The sequence below is a fragment of the Pseudopodoces humilis genome, chromosome 1 (genome assembly GCF_049639895.1).
Source record: "Pseudopodoces humilis isolate 2021_Gansu_Grassland_sample_001 chromosome 1, ASM4963989v1, whole genome shotgun sequence".
Lineage (NCBI taxonomy): Eukaryota > Metazoa > Chordata > Aves > Passeriformes > Paridae > Pseudopodoces > Pseudopodoces humilis.
The window spans coordinates 23,377,578-23,402,561 of record NC_142200.1 but is presented as its reverse complement, the minus strand read 5'-3'; the positions used below and the strand labels follow the sequence as shown (position 1 = coordinate 23,402,561).

The window sequence follows — 24,984 nt, the reverse complement described above, 5'->3', positions numbered from 1 at the left end:
GCATTAAAAGCACGTGCCTCAAGGTTGTAGTATTGTATCTTCAGTAGAAACAAGCAGAAGTCATCACTATGCTCAGCATGATGTTTTTTTTGGTCAAAAAAACATCAGAACCACAGGCAGCTCAGATGACAATGCTGCCCTCTGTAACCAGGTGGCCACTCCCCCCTCAGAAACAGAACAGATGCAAAAAATAAAATGTTAAGAAGAGGTTAGGATTCAATAAATGGAGAGACAAACACTTTGATTTGGGGACTGGCCTGTCCTTTTCCCATCCTGATGGCGTAGGTTTACTGAACTCAGGGACAAAAGACTGCTCAGTCCTTCATTACTTTATCTTTGGTTGTCTGATTTTGCTGTGTTTGCTGCTGCCAGAGCAAGTTCTGCACTCAGTCACTCACATCCAGTTATCATGAGAGCTGATCAACACCTTGCACAGATACCTGTGCACAGAACATGCCTTCACTGACTGACCTCCATTTCCAGCAGTACTTGACTCTGGGCCTCATCAGATTTCCATCACAGGAAAATTTGGGCACACCTTCCAGTGCCTTGATTTTGATTAAAACATAGCTTTAATTCTACTCATAATTTTTGAAAAACTTTGATAATTTTAACAGAGCTTTAAAAAAAACCCCTGTGATTTTTCATCTTCTAATTACTGCATCAAAGCTTGAAAAATTACAGATTTGCTATGGTCCATGTTTCAGATGAGGGCTCAATGCCAGTTTGCCATTGGGAACTAAAGATAAAGCAAATATGAAAGAGTAAATGCAGTCCTGTGTGTTCAACACAGAAGCCACAAACTGGTTCAAGGAATGTTTCAGACATAGCCACATAACTGATTTGGAAAGGAAAACTCAGCCACAGTTTGAGAGAACTCAGTGCTAACTGGAGTAACGATCACTCGCTCTCATAATGGAACTTATCAGAAAAACAAAAACATCCTTAATATTCCTAGCACAAACCAGGCATGGATCCAAAAATATTTTACCTCTGAGTAACTGGGGAAATGAGCTTTTTCCACCATGCGTTCTACTGCAGTGAGTCACCAAGGAACTCAGCCCCCAGTGTAAGGCATCCTTGCACAGTGGTCCATCAGGAGCAATGCTCAGCCAAGCATATGGCATCACAATCACAGGCAGCAAGCAAACTGAAGATTTATTTCACCATGGGTATGAAATGTATATTTCATTATGTCCACTATGCAGATGAGCTGGGCATATAACCTCAGATAGCTCAATTACAAGACTAAAGCATGGTGAATGCTGCTTTTCCCTAAAGTTCTACCAGTATTGTATCAAATATTCAAAACAAAGCTCTGTTCATGTCAGTTCATGGTGGTTTGTCCCAAATGACCAGGGGATCACTACTGTAAGGCACATACATGCATAATCCTGTCTGGGAAAAAAATTACAGGAAAATATTCACAGGACAAAGGACAAATTTGCCCTACCCAATCTTGTCCTGTGAGTGTCCCCTCCCACCCACCATCTCAGGAGAATAAAGCATATTTATTTTCACTACTTTAAAGAAGAGATGCTGACTGTTTAACAAGTCCTATGGTAACACATATCTTTAAGCTCAAAAGGCACAGCTGGATGATGGAAAAGAGCCAAGAGAACAAGCAGACCTGCTCTCCTTGCTCCCCTTTCCTTTTCCCCAGGTCAATGGCTTCCTTCGCCCCAGCCCAGCCGCCCCCTGCCTCCTCTGTGGGCAGATTCAATTCACTGAACCAGCATTATACAATGCAGGGAAAAAAAAAAAAAAAAAAAGTAATCTATTTCCAGCTCTGGAAGTTGTGTTGTCCTGGCAAAGGGTCTGTGGAGCATGACAGCCGGCACAAGGAAGGCGGCTGTGCGGCAAGGGAGGAATGCGGGAGCACGGTGAGGGTGCATTGCCGCTGTTTTATCGCTGAGCCGCGGCTCCGCTCGGGCCCCGGAGCAGGGGAGGCGTCGCTGTCTCCGGTGAGCACTGGGCAGACCCAGATGTACCGAGTTCTCACCTGCAGGGCGGTACGACCCAGCTCCCAGTCTGCTTTGTAATGACTCAGGAACCTGACAAAACGCCTGAATCATTGCCAATTATTCATGTGTCATTTTTGATGTGTTGGAAAGAAGTTCATGGAGACAAGTTGTTCTGACAGTAAGACATTGGTGTTGCTCAGCTAGGGGAGACGGCATTTGCTTTCCAGAGGATATTACATGAAGTCCCTGATGATTCCTGCTTACCAGCCACCATCCTGAGACCTATACAAACCACAGAGAAGTTAGTGTTAGGACCTGCCAGCTGCAGTCATGATGGAATCTCTGTTTTTTGTCAAAATATATGCCAACATAATGCAGGTGTTTACATACAATATATCCCATATAAAAGGAAGCCATTGGTGTACCTGTTTACTTGGTGGTGTATATTTTTTCAATGAATTAAAATGCCAAACTGAATTTCAAGAACTAGGCTGAAGATATGCACAGAAGGAGTGCAGACTGGGTACAAGAAGTACCATGTTGCTCACTAGTTTTGGGGAAAACAAGACAATAGAAAATGTCCCTCATCTCACGTTTTCTCAAGCATTTTTAAATGAATGTGCAAGATCTTTCACACCACAGTTAATTACAGAAATGGAAATGTGTCTCTCACTGTACCAGAGCAAGAGAAGCAAGGTAAGAAACCAGAATTACAATACAATAGTGCCAGTTTCTGAATTCAGCTGTAACTATGGCAATCTTCATTCACAGTATTTAACTGAGACTATAGAAAAATAGTGCATTTAGCAAGCTTGAATAAATCATTACCTCACTGGCTTACAAATGTTTCAAAGACATGAACTTTTACAAAAATAAAACTTTATAAGAAATTTGTATTTGCAGAAATCATTTGACATTAGCTCTGCATTGCCTGTTCATGTTGACTACTGGGATTTGGCTTTTCATAGTAGTCAAGCATTAAAGGAGATACATTTCAAGACAACAGGCAATGAAAAGTAAATACAAAATTAAGTATTAACATAAATTCTAATACAACGTCCTGTTATTGTCCAATTACTGTTAAAAGCTGGTACTGTCAGCAACCGTATTTTACTTTTTCAGGTTGTATAAAGTCAACAGGGGACACTGGGCCAAATTCTTCTCACACTTTTATGTGTTTTTCCCTCCCACCTTCATTGGTGTCAGCAGCCTCAGCTTGCTGCATTGTCACAGTTCCCAATGCTCCTCATGCATAAGCTTGAATAAAGGAGTAGTGTGGTATTAAGAGCAAACAAAACAAAACAGAAGAAATGGATCAATATAGCACATTTCTTCTCTGCATGCTGCTCCCCTGATGTTCTGGGCTGTCAGGGAGTACTTCACTCACCAGCTGCTCCCTGGTATGTGGTACAAGCCTGTTGTTAATCTCTGCTTCATATAGCATTTTTCTTTACTCTTCCGGTACAGAAAGTAACTGACAGAAGATAAAGCAAAAGGATGAAAAATTATTTTCAAACATCAATTCCAAACCTTTCTTAATAGAGGTGCTTGGTTTGAGACAGCCAGTGAACAAGTTTTTGCTTGCTATTTATTGATGTCCAAGACAGGGAATGCTCTAGATGCTGTATTTTTTTCAACATTCACTAGACCAATGCATCATGTAGAACAACTGCACCATACATGTGTTTGACAAACACTTAAGCTAATCCATAGCCACACAAGTTTGGTTAGCGGTGTTTGGATGCAACAAAGAAGGCATTTCTAGTTCACAGGGATGGGCACATTTCTGGCAGGACTCATCACTGAATTCCAACCAGATCAGGGACATCTGGATTCCCAAAATCACACTACATCTGGTGATTTGGCCTTGGTAGCAAGACCCAAAAGGCTTGGCCATAGTAACAAAACAAAAGGTAAAGGTGGCAAGGCACTTGGCAGAACTATGATTGCTGCAGGCAAGATAAAATCATGAAACCATAACGGTCTGCACTGTGAGTGCTGTAAAGACGGCCTTAAGGAATGACTGTGGAACATGGTACAGCGTGGGAAGAGATGCAGTTATCCTATAGTCCCTTTTCCCTTAAGTTTTCTCTGAAGCTTTTTTTTTTTTTAAAAAAAAAAAAGACCTGGCAGCAAAACAACAGTTTTAAACTGTTCTTTACTGACATGATTGGAATGTTTGGGTGTGAGCCTTGTCGCAGTATGTGTTACAGGCTGAGCACTGTGCAGCAAGTCCCATGCCTTTGAGCACAAGCTGGGCACGGGGAGTGCATTTCTTGTGCACATGGGAGCCCTGATATTTCACTGTCTGGAAACAGTTCAGAGTTGTCAACGACGCAGATTTGCTAATCAAAGCTCCACATGGCTGAAGGACACACACACACTGACCTTTACTACAGCCCTGGGAATGCTGCAGCAGCCTGAAATGACTTTTTAGAGCTGCTCCCACTGTTTGAGTTCTTTGCAAATATTGGCTGGGATACTGTGCCTCCAAACAAAGCACCTTTTAAATATGTACTTCTCAGAGAGAAGGGAGGAATTATCTTTGATTCAACAGGGCTTTCAGATACACTTTCTAGATTACTACAGTCATTTCATTCAGTTATGCACACTTCAAATTAAAAGTTAATGAAAACTAACACACTTCTTGTTTCTCCTGAGGCACATTTGCTCTCCTACTCAGATGGCTGAGAAAAGTAAGTCAGAAGAAAATGCCTCCTTGTCTGACAAAGGGTACAGGGATTCTGGGAGCTGCCTGGCAGAAAATTCCTGCATCAACACCATTGCTGTAATTTTGAATCAGTTGTGCTCATTTTCCAAGTGTGGTTTATAGCCACCTCCCACATGGAAATGCATCAAGTATCATTAGCTCTGATGGGCACCCTTTGTCTTCCCAGGAAATGACTAAATGCTATCCTCAAAAAGCTGACCACTGGAGAGAAGTTACAGACTCATGTTTGGCACAGAGTGTGGTGTTCGCAGCTGTACTGCCTGCCTGCCAGGAGCTGTCTGCCTACAGAACATGCTGTCTTCCAGCTGCTCGACCCACGATAGTCCAAGAGGATAAGAGCAGTGTTAGAGAAGTGAATGGACTTTCTGTTTGCAGATTTCTCTTGCTTGGTTTTATAGCTCTTTTCTGGGGAAAGTGAGCTTGCTGCCAGTCTTCACATGATTGCAGATTCGAGAAGTGTTTCCTGGATTAATCTAAGGCATTGCTTTTTGACTCAGGGCGAGGTGTCCATTATTAACATGCAAGAAAAAACCCCCACCCTGTGACTCATATATCTTACCCACTGATACATGCAAATACAAACCAGAATGACTTGAATACAGGAAAATAATTGGGGGGTGGTTTTTGTTGTTTTGGTTTTTTTTGCTAACATCTTTAAACCCTTGCACTTCATAGACTCTGACTTCCCTTATTCCAGCTCTTCTTTTAGCTGTTCCTGTTTAATCCTAGCAATCACCTTGAGTCATGACGCTGGGTATAATGCAATAGATTCACATGTACAATTCCTGTATTTAAAAAGTGCTTGTTTTTCTGAACACAGCAAAAAAGCAGGCAAACAGCAAGAGCCCACCTGTGCTTACATTAAAGTACTTTCCAGGAAGCCCTTTGCCCCACTGTTCTTCTTCCTTTCAGTATCATGTCCCTGAACTCAGTTTACTGTGCCCTTTGCATTTCTAACCCTTTTTTTAAAGTTCTTTTCCCCTCTCCTACATGCACATGTATGACTCCACAATTTCTGGCTTAACCACTTTCTGTCTGTATCATTTACCAGTACACTAAATGCAAGCCTATATGGGGACATGCTATTATTTAATCTTGTGATATTGGTGCAATATTTGGAGAGGTGGATTGTACTGGTATGGGTTTCAGTAATCAGTGATTCAACTGCTTCCTCATGCCAAACCAATTGAATACATTTTTTTCTCATCACATAGCTTTTTCTTACAATTTTCAACAAGAGTTGATGTGATCAATCACAGGTTGATTACATTTTGCTGCATGGAAAGGGAAGTAAATTAGAATTGCACGTATGAATTTCACAAATGGCCAAAATTATGCTGGGATAGCTCCACAGGCTGATGGAGAGAACAAAAATCACTCCCAGGGTGTGGTTTTGTATTCCCTCCTGCTCTCCTGGCCTGCTGGAACACCCTTCCCTGCTGCCTGCCCTGCTTGTTGAGCACTTGGTGGAGTTGGCTGAACTTGAATCCAAGTTTAAAAGTGCTTTTGGGAGAGTTCAGAGCGCTTTCACTTTAAAGCATGGCTGGATACATATTTTTATGGGTGGTGACTTGGAAGGCCTCAGAGGGGATATGAAACAGGAAGCAAGAAAGGTCTTCCTGTAAATGAGGGTACAGTTGGGTGGCTTAAACCAGACAGTAGACAGAGTGAACAGAAACACAGTGATCTGCCCTAGAGGCTCCTGGGTTATCTGTTCTTGTACCTTTAACCTGTATGGCAGCAGTAAGACTGAGCCAGTTTACACAAGGGCACAGAGACACATCACCTGAACCCAACCGTTCAGTGGGCAGATCAAAGCACTCTGTGCACTTTGTGACTCTTATGCCTTCCATTGAGATCAAATGGAAAGGGAGATTAATTGCTGTGAGCACTGAAAATGAATGACTGTGCCCATGATGACAATATTTGTGAATGTATTTGTTTTCTAGTATTGAAAGTAAATATTTTATTTGTTATCTCATAGGAATGCATGATTATATCACTAAACACATTTAAAAGAAACAAAAATATTGTGTGCTACAGCAGTTTGCTAAGGAAACTGAAATAGTGACTTAGGTGAATCAGTCCTTGATAACCCAAACTGTAATTTAAAACGCAAATGCCTTTCTGAGCTCATCTATTCTGAGCTGGATAGAGCCCAGCATGTTTCAGTTTTTAAATAACTCATTCCCATGACCTTTGCAATTCACTACCTTACACAACAGTGCAAAAAAGAGCCTCATACACATGACTCAGGCTGCCTTAGGGTTCCTGAAATTTAAGAAGGCAGCCTACATAACACAATCACAAGCAAAAGGAAAATAAAAGACAGCTTATATAACATCCAGACAAATTGAACAAACCTCTGGAGTTACACCAGGCTGAAGGCTGCAGAGATACATCCAAAGTTCAAAGAAGTTTCAAAGAAACAGCCTGATGTGGCTTTTAAAGTCAACACTAATAGAATAAATAATCCTTCTTCTTAAAATACTAGTCAAAAACACTTAGCTTGCAATTTGGACTTGCTCCAGGGCACTTGAAACACATTTAGTAAAATAATCATGGGGAAGGAATAAGGTGCCTGGACTGCTAACTTGCAAGCCCAAAAGGTTTGCAGGAAACATGTGTCCTCAGCTCCTGAGAAGCAGGAGTATATCAGTATATCATCTTGTGCTTACTGAATGTCCTCCCAGTGCTCCTAGATCTTTATGGAGGTTCCTCAGAGGCACAGCCCATTTGTGGGGGACATGTGATCTTGCACCACCTCCCTGGCCTCTGCCACAGGGACATCATTGAACTGTGCAACTGTGTATGCAGGTTATTCAAACTTGCAAGCCAAATCCAGCCCTGGGCTGGAATCCAGATTCCAGGAAAGGAAAGGACCCCAGTGCCAATGCAGGGCAAAATTAGAATGGGGATCTCTAAATCACCCTATAAAAAATTCCCCAGGAGAAGAAAGGCACCCCTAAAGCAGCCTGCTGGAAATGATCACAGTCAGGCCTTTTGATTAAAAGCCTGGCACAGGAGCACAGCTTTGCTCTGCTGAGATGGCCAGGATCTCTCAGAGGGAGCTGGCTGCCTCCAGTTCCTGAATACCATAAACAAAGCTCCAGATCCATTTGTAAGACACACTGTTGCTCCTTCTGCTTGTTCCAATCTTACCATGTAACAGCCTAATGGCTAAAGCTTTAACTGTAAAAGGCTGGTATAATTGTCACCTCCATTCCACACTGCCTCTTTTTCCAGGTGAGTCCTGTTACTGTCTGGCTGCAGGTCAGCTGAGGCTAGGGCAATGCCTTACCATGCAGTGACGACTGGTCACTCACATGGGAATCCACCACTCCTTGGCTCAGAGGCAGCAAATGAGACTGTAACCTGCTTAGGACACCTGCCTGGAAGAACAGAATACTGGATCTAGTCAGGGAAGGGAAGAGGTTAGAATAAATACATGTTTGGTTTGTTGTTTAAAAATATAAATGAAACATATAGTATAAAGCAAATGGTAAATATTTATGTAGATGTAGTCACTTGAGATAATAGGTCTATTTATCAACCAAGGAAACCAGTAACCTAACTCATCCTTTTTCTACAGAAAAAATAACAAATGCTTAATATTTTTTTTCATCAAATACAAATCACAAAGGATACAAGGTCTTATTTTCCCAGCATTTAGGTAAGGCTAAACTGAGAAAGGCAAAGAGGAATGAGAAGGACGTCACTTAGGTATTTTTTCTAAACTTCCTTGTTACAAGAAATAGGAAATGTGACCTGATCTAACCCTGGGCCCCAAGACACCTAAGAGATTGGTTCAGAGGCTACTCCTGGTTCTAAACTGAAATTTCTAATTTTATCTTCCATAACTACTTTTCACTTCAAAGTACCCCCTCATGCTAAGAATATTTTATCTGTTAAAAGGGTAAGCTATTCTCCTATGGAAAAAGGTGGGGAGATTCCCCTCCAAATTTTATTCTCCACTATTTCCCCTGAAGTCTATTGAATCTCTTGCATGACAGCCATTATAACTGCAAATGTGGTTACTTTTTAAAATGACTGTAACAAAGAAATATGAAAAATGCACATGATGAACTACAGCTGGAAAAGGGACTAGACCCTTCAGAGCTGAGGTAATTGCTGGATCCAACTTCCTGATATCCTAAAACTACTTCCTCATAGCTAGACACTGATAATGTCCTAACTACCATTCTTGAAGCTAGCAAAAACATTATTTTTCTACAAAATTTCCTTTACTTCACCAAGCTGTCAGAATGCTGTATTCCCCAAACTGGATGTCAGACCCTAAAAAGCCAGCCCAAGTGAAGATAGCAAGCTAGTGCACAACTACTACCAAATGAAAAAAATGCATTTAATTAATTAAATTAATTAATGCAAATGAGATAGTAATCAACATATAGGATGGTACAAAGAAGTCCCGAGGGGCAAGAGGCAACAGATACAAGCTTAATGTGGAAGATTCTGATTAAATAAATTGAAAAATCTTCAAAATGAAAGTGGTGAAGTACTGGAACTGGGGCCCAGGTAGACTGAAGAACCTCAGCCCTCAAAGATGTCCAAAACAGGGCTGACCAAGTCCCTGAACAACCTGACCTCAGTTTGAATTGTCTGACCTCAATTATTCTCTGAGTCTAGGAAGTTCTGAACTGTTGAATGAGTCAGACCCATTGCTTCATTTCAGAAAGGAATTAAAAGTGAAGATACAAAGGGCCTCCAGGGGAGACAAAATTAATTAAACTATTGGTGAATCCCACAGTGACAGCAAAATACCCACTGAAAGCAATTGTCTGTGATTCACCATTGGACTTGCCTTTAGAAAAGGCAGGGGAGAGATGAATCATGTGGCTCAGTGCTGCTGGCTTACTCTAAAGTTGATAATCTTAGACATTCTTTAAAAATTACCTTTTGCAGGGCTCATTGTAAAACTTCAGAAATGTTCACTGTACTCAGGAACCCACCTGTATTGAGGCAGGACAGATGCACCACCCACAGCAAACAGTCCCTGAGAGGGCAGCAGAACACCTGAATGTACAACCAAACTCTCCCTTTGAAGCAGACTGAAGAACACAGGCCACTGCTGCTTGCAGGTGCTCCATCTGCTCTGAGGTCTACTGACACATTTATTTTTTGCCACATAATGCTCCTGATTTCCGCTAAAAATAAATTGCTGCTCTGTGGAACAGCATACTTAGATTGCTGTCATTGATCTGCAATGCTCTCAGGAGAAGAAAGAACGAAGTTTAGTCCTGCCCAATCATTCTTGTTTATTACATACCTGGCTTGTTTGTCTTCCTTATTTTCTCCCTTTTTAGGCTTTTCTTTCTGCTCTCAAAACTTATGAAAGCAGAATCTCTCTTCTGTCCTTTTTTCCTGCTCCAGGTTGGTATGGCAGCCTGCCAAGTGGAATTGTTTGATCCATGCACTCAGTTTTAAGATAGGTTTTATGAGCAACTGCTGTTTTCAAAGAGCACAGGAGCAACACGGCATTTCTGTAACATTATGTGCAAGGATATCAAAAGAATGTTAAGGAGTCAAGGGATATAAAAACAAGTGAAATATCCTGTGCTCCTGAACTAGCTTTCAGCAAAAATGAGTCAATAAAAATGAATCAATAAAATACTTACACATCAGGCACAAGAACCTATTTAAACTAGGTTATTACAAACACTTGATTTCAAATGAAAATGGATTTTGATGATCTGTAATATATCTGGAAATGTGTTTTTTTTTGAAATGTGTGCTAGGGTAAGTACTGCAGCACTTTAGCTGCAGTGATAATGTATAGCTGCCTGTTGGTTCTGCAGTGCAGAATTAGCCACTGATGGCAACAGGCACATTAAGACAAGAACTGATGTCTCTTGTTACACTCTGTTGATAATCCTTTCATCCAGGGAAACAGGGAGACTTTGCATACATTGAAGTATTTACAAGTAATTGCTTTTCCATCAATCTCTGGTGTTAAATGTTAAATGTGGAACAACATGTTTTTATTCATTAGAATATTCATTATTCTTTAGAATCAGCAAAAATGGACTGTTGCTCAAAAGTGCATAAAAAGATCTTGGCAAACAGCAAGATGAAGAGAAGGAAAATCTAACTTTCCAGTTAAATTGCAACATCCAACTTATGGCAACACACCAGCAAACTCACATAAGCTTGAGGAGCAAAATGTCAGCCAAATTTTAGCATTTTATCTCTAATTTGTGGGATTTATATGTGGCTGCTAAGACCACAATCTTTTCTCATTCAGTATTTTAAAATTCAAATTTTGTCTAATGATCAGATATATCAGCAGGATACATTGAGACAGGGAGCTAAAACTTCCAAGACCAGCTTTAAAAGTAGCTCATCTCCTGGCCTTAAATCAGGAAGAAAGGGGTAATTAAATCAATAAACAGGGAGCTGTACCACTAACCTTTCAATTTCACAGCAAATTACAAAAAATTGAGCTAATGGGCACAAGAATGGTTCTGAAGACCGAAAGTGCTAAATGCTATTTTGTGGATTTTTTTTTTCTTGGTAGGTAACTCTAGCCAGCAGCATTCTCTGTGAAAGTCATACATGAAGCCACTCCACAAATTCCCCACTTAGGTGATCAGTGATATGAGGTGATCGGTGGTGACTTCACCCCAATCCATTTCTGTGTATCTACTCGTAGAATGATGACTCAAATTCACCCAGGCAGAGGTCTGTCTTCCCACAGCCTTCTCCCTTCTGACAAGATAAGAAGGTGGCTTGATAGTGCACCTTTTACATAGTCTATAAGAAAATTTCTAATCTTGGGGGCCTTACAATCACTCTTGCTGCAAGCAGAAAATTATGTAAATGGCTGTTACTTCAGCACATGCTGGCAATCTATTTTTAACCATATGCTACTATTAAAAAGGAATGCAAATAATTTGTTTTCCATGCTGTTTAATGAAGTTTTTAATGTATAATGGTGTTTGTCAGATGACTTTTTTTTTTTTTTTCACTTTTAAAAAAAGCCTCAAAGGGAAGATGATGGCATACCATTCTGGATAAACAAATAAATGTCTCAAAAGTGACCCAGAACACCAATAAATAAACATTTTAATACTCTGTGTTTTCAACTACTACCATGAAAGACTTGCATTTCTAAGGATAGCATAATTTTATCTTTCTAGCTGGTTTTCATACAGAGCAGTACTTTCCACACTCTTACCTTTCAAGTAGAGCTCTTGAGTCTTCTGGGTACTAAGTACAGATTTTACTGTTTCTTCTCCTGGTTTTGGTACACAGCTGTACACATTCTACCAACTGAGTAAAGACATAAGTATAGTCAAAAATCTATGTTTTGTTACAGCTGCTGAAGGAATGCTAATTGCAACGCCCCAAGGCTTGCTAACATCTGCTCCCAGCAAGACACAGCAAAGTGGGCATCCTAGACACTGTGAAAAATAGTAAGGTGTGACAGCACAGGCATCTATAAACAGAGAGACGATAAGGAAAATCAAAATACTGTCGAATTTACATACTTTCCATATTCAGAAATGTAATTCATATTCATGAAGAGTAAGTCTGGATCAGAGCACCTCAGGAGCACATGCAAAACTGAGTGTTGCCCTAGAGATGTGGAAGAGGGACAGGACAGTAACTAAGAGAGGGGAGAGAAAGGAGGGAGGAGAGGCTCCTGCTGCTGCCGCACCGGCAGGAACGACAGGTGCTGCCCTTCCAGGGAAGGTCTGCTCCTTCTTCGTAGCCACTGCCTTCAAACCATTCCTTGTTGGCAGTGACGGCAGCAGTGTGGCGATGTCAGGGCACTGAGGTCCCTGGTCTTTGACACTCCACAGCAGCCTGCTTTCCCTGGAGGGATTCTGAAGAAGGGAAAACACCACGGAGCAAATGAATAAAAAACAAAAACGTAACACATACCCCCCCCCCCCCCCCACGTTCCAGTGCAAGCTCCAGTGGTCTCTTGCGGAGTTAACATGCTTTGTGACTGCAAGTCAACTCGAACATTTCAAGGAAAAAAAAAAAAAACAAAAAAGCCCCACTCTTTAGAAGGAATTCCAGTAAGTAAAATATATAAATAAATGCCAATACACACTACAAAATTTAGACATTCTCCTATATTCGGTCTCCGTAACAGTCATAAGTTATGTAACTCTGATTCCTGACCGAAGGACTTTCGGGGAGCTTTCTCAGGGCAGAGAGGTCCCTGGCTTAGGGACAGACTTCAGCGGTGTTTTGCGGAGTTAACGTGCTCCGTACCTGCTAAAGACACTTGAACATTTCAGGGGAAGCGGCCCCGGTCCCATTTCCCACTCACAAAAGCGCCCCGCCGCGGCTCCCCCCGCCCTCACGGCCACCTTGGGGGGCGGGGCACGGACCCAGCGCGCGCCACCGCCGCGTTCGCGCCTTCCCGCCCCTGCGCAGCGCGCGCGCACGCAGCACCCCCTCCTCCCCCGCCCCCGCGCGCTCCCTCAGCCTCCGCGTCACGTGCCCTCCTTGCCCTCCTCAGCAGCCAATGGGTGGCGCGCCGCGCGCCGCAGGGTCCTTTATAAAGGCGCGGCGGCCGCTGGCGTGAGGCGGCGGCTGTCGGGGGCTCTGGGAGTGGTGGGTGCGTTTGGGGCGTCGCGGTCAGGTCCTTCCGTCCGCTTCCCTCCCTGTGCCGCACGGTTTTTCCACCCGTTTCCCTGAGCCGCCCGGGAAAGGCCCAGGTCTGTGCCCGGGACGGGCGGAGGGAGGAGGAGGTGGTCGTGCTGAAGGCGGGGGGGGTAGCTGGGGAGGGGCGGCCATGTCGGGGCCGCGCAGCGCCTGAGCGGGTGGCGGTGTCTGCCGCGAGCGCGGGCCCAGCCCTTCGCCCTTGCCGGAAGGGAGAGCTGGGCCGGCGGGGCTTGTTGCCCGGGCGGGCGGCGGGTTCGGGCGGTCCCTGCTGAGCTGGCTCAGTCCCATCGCTGGCTGAGCGGCAGCAGCGGCGCCGTGTGCCCGCGGAAGGGCTGTGTGTGCGTGTCTCCTCCTGTCTGCCGTCCCACCTCCGTGCCGGAGCTCCACGTCTTCTCTAACAAACTCTGCCTTGCTCCTCCCCCCGCCCCCCGGGCTTCTGCTTTGTGGATGTTGGCGGCTTCATGTTGTGACAGGAGAATGTGTGTATGTCCTGGGCCCAGGCGGATCGGTATGTATCTCTCTTCATGAAACGATGTGCTCGGGGGGTCGGATGGGACCCGGGGAAGGGGCTGCTAGGCTGGGCTGTGTCTGAGGGCTGACGCCGGAGGGAAAGCTTAACGGTGCTGCTTGTGTTGAATGCTTCTTACTCCTCCTCCCCATCTCCCCGTCCTTTCCAGCTGGCTCATCCAGGTCTGCCAGGTGTAGGAAAGGCACCCGAGTGTTTTTACCTGAAGCCATGGGTTTCTTTGGTAGTGTTTTGGAGGAACCTGTCTGTGCAGTGTCAGTTAGCCCTGATAGTGTGGCTATAACGAGCATTTTTTAAAGAAAGGGGGAACATTTTTATGTTTTTTTAGTGTGGTACTACAAAACCTGTAAATTGACCATCTGACTCCTTATTGGTCATATTATATTTGCAGTTTGGAAAATAGCACTTGTACCCTGCTCTGGGCTTGGAGAGTTATTTTCACTGGATTGATTCTAATATCTTGACAAACTTTGAATGAAATGTAAAATTTCTACTTCTTTTTCTTCTCTGCCATATTTGGATCAACGATCATGATCTTGGGATCTTAATTATTTAAAGGGCAGCTGGAATGTCTGCTTATATTTGGGGCAGCTGTGTTGTGGGGGTAAGCGGGAGAGACTTTAATTTCAGTTCAGGTTTGGACACTTGGAATTAGGCATTTACTTAATCAACTTGGAATTATTGAAGCTGGTATGTGAAACAGACTGATCTCTTAAGCTGGCATAGATCTACTGTGAATTACATGAGCCATGGAAAATGTGTGGCCAACTTCTTACTACTTCCTCTTGGATTTCATGTAACATTTGATAAACTAACAATTAAAAATCATAAAAATATTCTCTTGTGGCACTGCAGGACTGTTGCAGCAGGAATACATTTGTATTTTTGCTTCATCATGGACCAGCAGAACTGTCAGAACAGTTGCACCACTGTGGGTCAGCACTGAACACAAATGCTGAGAAGTCAGGACAGCTTGATCCAGGTGGAGTCTAATGGGAGATGAGTGCTAAAGCTGAGGTGCTGCTGTAGGCCAGGCATATCCATAGAACCTTAAGCAAAAGTGTTGCTTTTAACTGTCATGTGAAGAAATATACATAACTGTTACCAAAATAGCTCCCATATAATTAGAAGGCAGTGAATAGAATTTAAAATCTATATTTGGAGTTGCAGTCTACTGCTGTCATGCTGTGTGCATGTGAAGTCTGGGCTGGAGAAGCAAATGGCTAACATAAATTCAGTATGCATCTGGAAGCTTCAGCCAATTGGCTGCTCCTGGGTGTCTGGACAACATCCCAAGCTCTTCCTGGTACCAGCACAACAGAAAACTTCAATCTTCAGCTGTCAGTCGGAGACTCGGGAGGTTTTTGTCAATGTACAACAATCATTAGTACTGGGGAGTCAGCTGAGTGACAGCAACATGAATTCTGCTCTGCTTTCAGCACTTACATGTCATGTAACTGAGAAATGGGCTCTACTCTTTATTTACTTAAAAAAACAACCAAACTAGATTGGAGGGAAGAATACCACTTGCATCTGTTTCTTGAAACAAGGGGAATGGGATGCAGCTTCATATGTTTTCAGATACTTCTCAGCTGGCCCAGGTGATCAGAATCATGGCTGAAGCTATGGAAAGCTAATGGAATGGGGTGATGCAAAATGCAGTTTCTACTATATTGCATGATCCTTTAGACTGAGCATTGGGGCTTGCTGCATATTTTATTGGGGTTGAGTCTCATCTGAAGTACTGGTATGCCTGCTTGGCTAAAAAAAGATCCGTTTAATGACTGAAGCACCTTGCATAACACAGCAATATCCATTTCTACAGTAAAACAATTTGACATCTAGGAGTGTTGATTAGTACTTATGAGTGCAGTAAGCCTTCTAATGGTCTCTTCTGAGAAAAAGCTTTTACAATGAAACTTGATAATAAAGGAGAAAATTTGAATTTGCCTTAAATGTGTCTACTTCACACAAAGCACAGCTCAGCTCCATTTCTACTCTGGAATTGTCTCTCAAGTATCACATTGTGAAAGACTTCCTGATAATGAGGCATAGTGAATAAGGCTTTTGAGAGGCACTCTCACTAATGTTGTGATGTGGTATGTAAATGGGGACAAGAAAGAGTATGCCAGCATACTCTTTCTTCAGGGAAGTGAAAAATAAGGAAAACTTTTAGATGTGGCAGGTAGCAGTAGAATATTTTGTCAGATACTAGTGGTTTATCTTAACATTGAACTAGCTTTAGAGTACTGTGCAAGCCTCTATTCTAGTCATGGGAGCAAACAATTTGCATCTAGGCCTTCAACTGAGTAGATTTTTAAAATGTTGTGTAGTCTTAAAATGTACTGGGATGGAATAGCTGTTGGAAAGCTGCATTTCCTTTCCATCTCTTGTACTTGCATCTTAAGCTAGAAAATTGCTGCATGGACTGCTGTGGCTATTTTGTATATGTCACACAAGTTTGAAGTTCTACATGTCAAAGGAGGGGAGGAAACAAAATATGCTACGGACTTCTGATTGCATAAAGAATAACAGTTCTCTATCACCTACTTCTTGCTTCTGCTGTTTAAACCATCTTTGTATGTCATCTCAGTTGTTTCTTGAGTCTTCCTGTTAGATGCTTTCTCTTCTTCAGCCTTTGGGAGTTTTGTTCTTTGTGTGGCACACCTGTCTATGTCAGCTGTGAAATCACTAGGAAAGCAAATATCTGTAGAAGTCCTGTGGCAATTCTGTAGAGTGCTCCATGCTAACCATTGTGTTGTTGTCTGAAGTTTCATTGGCTAGCTGGGTGATACTTTCACTTTCTGCCTGCTGAATGCGTATAGGAGCTAAAATACCTGTGCTGAAGCATGGTATGGCTTTTTTGTTACAGCCCAATGTAGTGTCTATAAACAAATAAACTTTGTAATGCCTTCCCTTGTCAAGTCCTTTGAAGCTATGAATTCCATATAATAAGCAACTTGGTTAGGAGCAGTAAACATCTTAACACAGGATTCTGGGGAAAAAAATCTGTCCCTAAGCTAAGCATAGTTGTTCTCTTGTCTTTCAGCAATTCCAGTCCGAAGCTCCAGGCTGCCATTGTTGTCTGATGCCATGCCAGCACCAGCTCATCTGTTCCCATTGATTCGTAACTGTGAGATTAGCAGAATAGGCAGTACTGCGTGTTACTGCCACCATAAACATCTGTGTTGTTTGTCATCTCATTTTGCTCACAGTCACTTCAGATATGCACCGCAGAAGAAATTTGCGGCACTTTACAGGCCAAAGGAGCACTTTAATCATTTTATTCACACGAGGGATTATGCTTCTACGCCACAGAGGTTTTACCTCACCCCTCCACAGGTCAACAGCATTCTGAAGGCAAATGAATACAGCTTCAAAGTCCCAGAATTTGATGGTAAAAATGTAAGTTCTGTTCTTGGCTTTGATAGCAACCAGTTGCCTGCTAATGCTCCAATAGAGGACCGGAGAAGTGCTGCCACTTGTTTACAGACAAGAGGGATGCTTCTGGGTGTGTTTGATGGCCATGCAGGCTGTGCTTGTGCTCAAGCTGTCAGTGAAAGACTGTTTTACTACATTGCTGTCTCTTTGTTACCTCATGAGACTTTACTTGAAATAGAAAATGCTGTGGAGAGTGGCAGAGCTCTGTTGCCCATTTTACAGTGGCACAAGCATCCCAACGATTATTTTAGCAAAGAGGCTTCCAAACTCTACTTCAACAGTTTAAGAACTTATTGGCAGGAGTTGATTGATCTCAACAGTGGAGAGACTACTGATGTGAGAGAAGCTTTAGTTAATGCCTTTAAGAGGCTTGATAGTGATATTTCTTTGGAAGCTCAAGTAGGAGATCCAAATTCTTTTCTTAACTACCTAGTACTGCGAGTAGCGTTTTCTGGAGCAACTGCCTGTGTAGCCCATGTGGATGGTGTCGACTTGCACATTGCAAACACAGGTGACAGTAGAGCAATGCTTGGTGTTCAGGAAGAAGATGGATCTTGGTCTGCAGTTAATTTGTCCTATGACCACAATGCACAAAATGAACGTGAAGTGGAACGTGTGAGAATGGAGCATCCAAAGTCTGAAGAGAAAAGTCTTGTGAAACAAGATCGTCTCTTGGGTCTCTTGATGCCTTTCAGAGCTTTTGGTGATGTGAAGTTTAAATGGAGTATTGAACTGCAGAAGAGAGTGGTAGAATCAGGCCCAGATCAGCTGAATGACAATGAATATACCAAGTTTATTCCTCCAAACTATCATACTCCCCCATACCTAACAGCTGAACCAGAAGTCATACATCACAAATTACGGCCACAGGATAAGTTCCTGGTTTTGGCCACAGATGGGCTGTGGGAGACAATGCACAGGCAAGATGTGGCTAGAATTGTGGGTGAGTACCTCACTGGTGTTCACCACCAACAGCCAATAGCTGTTGGTGGCTATAAGGTAACTTTGGGACAGATGCATGGTCTCTTAACAGAAAGGAGAGCAAGAATCTCTTCAGTATTCGAAGATCAGAATGCAGCAACTCACCTGATACGTCATGCAGTGGGTAATAATGAATTTGGAACTGTGGATCATGAGCGACTGTCCAAGATGCTTAGTCTTCCAGAAGAGCTGGCTCGAATGTATAGAGATGACATTACAATTACTGTGGTGCAGTTCAATTCACATGTTATAGGTGCATATCAAAATGAGGAATTGTGAATTTAATGCAGTGAACTAGTTACCAAAGTTGTTACAAGGGCCAGTATGAGCAGCAAATTTAAAAATCCACCCAAAAATAAAATTTAAAAAAGCCTTTGTCAAACAATTGTTTGTTAGATTCAGCATATCTATTGTTCCTGCCTTTCCCTGGAGCTCTAAAAACATGGGAAGTATTATTGACCCAATACAAAACTTGAAGAGGATGTCCTAGCTTGGGAAAAGTTTTTTATAACAAATTTGCACTATTGATTGGACGAATGCTGCTAAAACAATGTCTTGAATTTGGCAAATTTGGATGAGGGAGGAAGTAGGATAAAGAATTAACTATCAAAGATCTGTCTGTTCAAGAAACAGCTTGCTTATAAAATATCTGCAAATATATACACTTAAGGAAAAGATAAGTAAAAAGTATTGTTGAATTTTTTACAGGGCTAATTCTTGCAATGGTTATCTGTGAATATATTGTCTATTGTTTCTTCTAAGCAGAAAGTCACTTTAACCAAGTAAGTCTTCAGTGTAACAAAGTTGTCTCACTTTCATATAGACAATGTTATTCACGTAAGGATATTTGTTTAAGTGTTGACGTTCAGTCCAGGTCTAAGCCATAATCAATACCTGAGATTCTGTTACAGATTAATCATATCTTACGCACGGTAATTTCTTGTGCATTAATACTTGGCCGTGGGTTTCTGCACAACTTGTAGGGCAATAACACATTACAATGCACAGCAAGATACAAGAGAACTTTGTGGTGAACTTCAGTTTTCAGTATAAAGGACCCTTCAGACTTTTTGAAAAGTTAATATTGTTGGTTAAGGCTGTGTTTGCTTTCCTAAAGGTTATGTCCTTCATGGACTCCACCTATCCCTGGCATTGCTTATCTAGTAAATAATTTTTCACCTGAAAAGATCAGAAAATAATTGCTAACCTCTTTGTAGCTTTGTAACTTGCACTCATTTTCACTTTGGATATTTCAAAAGGTCACATTATATGTCCTTCACTTGAACTCATATGTGTAAGTTGGCTTAAAAACTACAAATTACAAAAGAATTGAAGTATGGCTTGTAAATAGAATTTTAATTGAGAAACTCACTGGCATGCATGTGTATGTTCAGTGGCTATTTCTAGCAACTTTTTAGTTCTGTGTTTCTGGGCAGCTGGTGTATGCATGTTTTTACAGTCCAGAATGCTATCACAGAGCAGTCTCTGAAATGGGTCTCTCTGGCTTGGAATGGTTGAATTTGAACTTAAAAGATTTGGCTATACTTGTGTGCCAAAATTGTTGGGCTTGTAATGGTAAAAGTAGAGACTGACAGTTAATTGGTCTTCATTGCATCGTGTATGGATTTATTTTAACCTGCCCTTAGGTTAAGAACTGAAATGCCTGCTGAAATGCTAGTCCTTGATGACTGAGAGAACACATTTAACTTTATTCCTGGGTTCTAGAGAACAGTGATAAATTGGTTTATTTCACTTTACCAAGGTGTTCCAGTTAAAATGCCTCTCTAGCCCTCAGCTGATTAAATCACACTTTACTCAATTAACTGAAATACGCTAGGTTTCTAAAGTGGTGTTTGATACTAAATATGTCTTGCCAATTAATGCTACTGTTACATAGGGTGCACTTAGTTTGAACAATGAACCTGTCCTATAGTAAACATTGGCTCCTCAAACTCACAAATGCTATGTGTACTCAGTGGCCTGTAGCTTTAGTATGGCTCTACCTAACCTTAACTAGCAGCATCAGTATTGCTGTAAGGTAAATGATGCCTAAGTTCACATTCAAGATGTACACAACCCTTCTTTATTTGAAGGAAAAGGGGAACTCTAAAATGCTTAGACAAGTACTGGCTGTTGACATTGCTTCTGTATGTTGTGTTTTGGTGACTGTGTCATTAAGTAGGTCAATAGGCTATGTTTTATCATTCAAATGCAGTATGTATCTCAGCTGTTGCAGTATTTAACTTTCTTACTTTTTTTACTGTTAAAGCTCTATTAATATGCATTGATGTGTTTAACCTATGATTGTTGATATGGATTTGGTACAAGTCATAGCTGGAAGAAATGCACATTGGTCCCATGGATACAACTTTTATTGAGAAGCTGCTTTTTGTAGTAAAGATACTTAAGTATGGGGTCAGAAAATATTTATGTATTGCTTGGAGACTTGCTCAGTATGTATGCAGTGAACAGAAGCAGCGTAACTGCCTGCTGAACAGGTGACCTGAACAAACATCTTTTAACAGATTCCAATAAAATGATCAATTATGCGGAAATCCATGTGTATTGAGTTGATGTAGAATGTGATATCTGTTCTGCTAGGACTTTGTTCCTTTGTGTGATCCCTGTTATGGATAAATCAGGTGGCCAATGAAAGTGAAGTATAAATGGAAACAGAATTGAACTTCAGAGCACTTCAATGCCACTGTGAGGTTCAGTGCCACCCTGCATCAGGCATATGCTGGTGCTGCTTCCCCAGGTGGCAAAGCTCAGATCCTTCCATCAGTATCACTGTGTGTCTCAGTTCCCCGCACCTCATGAGTACCGCCAGGGGCAGTGCTGCTGAGGAAGCAGCATCATTTTAGATCCTAAAGCTGTGTACTGTACTCTGTATCAAGCTATGCAGCATTTCATAAACAGACTAAATTGGGGCAAGAAACAAGGTGGTGGTGAGCTAAACAGAAACAGCTCTTGTGCCACAGGCTGAGGACACATTTTCCTTGTCTACCAGAATTGTTTCATTGTGGAAAGTACGGATATTGTGTATGTAAGGGTGGTGCTGGGATTACTTTTTCAGATAAGGATTTCACAGCCGCAAATATGTGGTTAAACCATGGAGGGTGGCTGAATCTTGACAGTCAATGTGAGATTTAAGTAATCTTTAAAACTCTTCTAGATGAATCTGTCAGTTCAACAGTAATACTATATAAGAGGAGTGGAAGATGTGTTGTCTGTACTTCCAGCTTAAGGTTGTTAACTCTGTTCCCTTGTGTTCAGTGGTATGTGCATTGTATTTGCATCCTATCCATCTGAATGCTGAAGCATAACCTTTGTCAATTATACAAAGAGTGTTGTTTTTAATTGAAGCTTATGTATAACTGTATTTAAAAGCTTCCTTGACAGGTTTCAGTATTAATTGCTCACGCCACTGACATGGTGTTTGGTGGCAAGTGCATGACATGATGGTGGTTGTTGTATTTGCAATGCCATAGATAAGCCTATTGTTGCAATGCTGGTTACACCTGTTTTATTTGCTGCTTGTGAGTATTAATAATAAATTTCTGGGTAGAGAGAAAGGATAATCTGACTTTCATAACTGGATCACAAGTTGGCAGGAAGTATAAGTTGGCAGGAACATTGTGTGGTAAAACAAAAAGGAATCTGAGATGCATAAATAGTGTGTTCCTATCTGTTCTGCAAGATCTGAGGATAGAAAACCCCAAACAACTTAGGTATTGATCAGTGGGCAGGTCTTCTGAAACTGCATTTCTGGCAAATGACCCACCTAATCAGTCATGAAACTTTCAAGGATTACATAAAATAGTATAAGAAAATAGAGGCACCATTCAGTATATACCATGATAAGCAATACTTTATTTTGTTGGTGGCAATTAATTAAAAATTAGATTTGTTGTTGTTTTTTTTAGAACAAATAAAAGGAGTAGACTGAAAGTTTTCTAGCTCAAAAAATAAGGACCACCCAGTACATGAGTGTTTTAGGATTGTTCTCTATATCATCGCTTTCTGTGTTGAAGGAAAAAAAAAAAATGAAAGAACTGCAAAGCATATATCCGTTATGGTTCCTAGTCTGGATAAGTAAGTAACCAGTCTTAAAGATTTCAGGGAATGTTTTATGCAGCAGGCTGTTCACTATCTATCCTCCTGGCCAATCTTTCTCTGAACAGAAAAATTACACTTGCTTTATAGACTTTCTATTAGATTTCCTAGACAGAAAATCCTCTTTAATAAAACTTATGAATACCAAACTATTTTTATAGCATCATGAACAAACTGGTCAGTTTTAATATCCAAAATGTGTACTTGTGGAGCCTTTAATGTACTGCCTCACATCTTAATTGCAGAAATAATCCAATTAGGGCTGTCTAATTGGACATCATGTGTCATGTCACATGATGCTGAAAGACAGGAAAAAAGCGTAATAAATAGGGAGATCATTTGTGTTAACAGGATAGCACGCATGAGTTGACACACAGCCATGCATTACACAGTTTCATTCAAAAGCTCTGTATATAAATGAAATGAGTCTGTCAAAATTGCTATAAGCCCATAGTCATTAATTCTGTAGTCTTTCCTGTTGCTCCTTCCTAGTATTTCTTTGCCCTGTGTGGTGGCGCAACAGCTGGGCTAATAACAAGAATACTGTTTTCCAGGATTTTGTGGGTTTTGTGCAAGGTGGTTAAAATGGCTAATAGTAATATTAGTGTTCCCAGGTCTAGGCAACTGGGAGAGGAATAAATGTTACTTCCCTGGTAGCCTCTTCTAAAAGGGGAAAAAGTAAATCTTTCCCTTAACAAAACTTGACTGCTGTACTGAAGACCTAGCTATAGCACAGCTGTATTTGATATGGATTTATTATTCCTGCTAAAAAGCAAATTTGTACAGCATGCTACATTAGTGCAACTGCCACCCTGCTACTCTGGAAGTAGCTGAAATGTCCCTGCAAAACTTGGTGTATTCCTGTGTATGTCATAAGCAGTGTGGCTTATGAGCAGATCTGTTACCAGCTTTTTCTTAAGACATTTGACTTTCATACTTCTGTGTGTATGCTGCATCATGAGTGTTGAGGTACCTGTTATAGGTAGAGCTGTGTTCAGTGCATGCTGTGGGGTCTCAGTGGCTGTTCAGCCTGCTCCATGCCTACATTCAGCTCCTTTGAGCACAACAGCAGCTTAGTCCACTCCATTTAGGTGTTTTCTGGAGGCAAATCTTAAGCATTTTTTCTCAGGTCTTCATGGGTACAGTAGTCCTGAAGTTTTTGCATCTGCCACTTTTTCATAATTACTTCAGGTTTTTGTCTTGTACCTAATATTCCTGCAATTAGCTCTCTTCTAAGGGCTTGTTCTTGCTCTTTGATTCTTAAGGTATGTGGAAGTGCAGCTCAAGCTCCAGTGTCCTCTTTTGTGTTGACCTACACAGATGGCATGTAGGATGTCACTGCTGTGCACTGTGAGGTGTTGCTGATACACCAAGGACTCTATCTCCCCTGCTCCAGAGCCCTGACAGTGTTCAACAGTTAAGTGAGCAACATACGATTTCCCTGGCATAACCTCTGAAGCCTGCACTTGGAACAGTGTTCAGCTCTCATTCTTGCTTGCATGAGTAGGAATCTGTAAAGCTTCCAACACAGCTGATCAGAGGAGTCTATTTTCTTCTATTCATTCTTTTATAAAGCTCAATCCTAAGAACAGCTCTACAGAGAAGATGATCCCAAATTTTACGTAGTCCTCCTTTATATAAAAAAGAAGTAAATGTCCAAAACTGAGGAGACACGGTCTTTTTATCAAAATAGTCCGGCTCATAAAAGGCTGAAATATTAAGGAAAAAACAGAGCCTGAACTTATAGTTGATAGTACAGAAGGCAGAAGAGTCTTCTAGTGAGTGGCTTGGCAGCGCTACTGTGGCAATGCAAGGCAGTCCTGTGTCTGTCTTCTGAGGTTGATCTAGACATGAACACTGAAGTGTTCACTGCGTAGCAAACACTGACACTAAAGAGTCTGAGAAGCTGTCTAGCTCAATGTCAGAAAGACAGATAAGCATAAACTAAGTGTAGGTTTCTGACAGGCACTTTGTGTTTTTAGTATTTGGGGCTTTTTTACATTTGGGCCATGCGTATATAACTTCATGCCAAATCATGTTCAAACAGGTTGAAAAGAGTCTATATTCTATAGAATCAATGTGTAAGAGACACTTCTTAGAGCTGAGGAAGGTTCCTGACTTCTGCTTAGTGAAGAATATGTAAGGAACTGTTGTGACAGAAAAATGCAGTGACAAGGTCGCACAAGATTAGGGCCCAGAAATAACATAGGCTCCCCAGGTTGGTAAATGGCAAGCATTTAAGCTGGTACTGCATTTTAAAGCCACTCTATCATACAAAATTTTGGGAATTAAAATTGCCTGTGCTATGACAAGGGTTCAGATGTTGAAATATATCATGACTAAATTGATAAAAGACAATTCTGATGTCTGCTGTATTTGCTAACGTGTATTAAAATATAAATATTGGAGTATTATGGGTTTCATTTCTCAATGCTGCAGCTTAAAGGATCATTTGGAGTTTATCACAGTATGGATATTAAAAGCTCAGTTCTGAAGTCAGAGAATCATAAAAGTCCCTTTGATATGAGATCAAGTGTTCCCAGGGTACCTGCAGGAAGAGTGCTTGGAAACTCACTTGCTGCAGC

General features: G+C 41.6%; 1 protein-coding gene across 3 annotated transcripts; it reads left to right on the top strand.

Annotated features, from left to right (window-relative positions):
- Positions 1 to 13,252: 13,252 nt before the first annotated feature.
- On the top strand, positions 13,253 to 20,838 carry PDP1 (pyruvate dehydrogenase phosphatase catalytic subunit 1). Of its 3 annotated transcripts, XM_088057665.1 has the most exons (3): positions 13,253 to 13,388; positions 13,809 to 13,843; positions 16,911 to 20,838. In XM_088057665.1, the coding sequence occupies exons 2-3, from the start codon at positions 13,813 to 13,815 to the stop codon at positions 18,560 to 18,562; spliced, it is 1,683 nt and encodes a 560-aa protein (XP_087913791.1). In that variant the 5' UTR covers positions 13,253 to 13,388; positions 13,809 to 13,812; the 3' UTR covers positions 18,563 to 20,838. The 3 variants fall into 3 exon arrangements, with proteins under 3 accessions (XP_087913791.1, XP_005517082.1, XP_005517080.1); XM_005517025.3 differs by lacking the exon at positions 13,809 to 13,843; XM_005517023.3 differs by lacking the exon at positions 13,253 to 13,388 and having other exon boundaries at positions 13,444 to 13,843.
- The last annotated feature ends 4,146 nt before the right edge of the window (positions 20,839 to 24,984 follow it).

Coding starts and splice junctions, on each gene's coding strand:
- PDP1 (XM_005517023.3), top strand. CDS start 13,783: ATGTTGGCGGCTTCATGTTGTGACAGGAGAATGTGTGTATGTCCTGGG. Junction 13,844..16,910: donor TCCTGGGCCCAGGCGGATCG/GTATGTATCTCT, acceptor CTTGTCTTTCAG/CAATTCCAGTCCGAAGCTCC.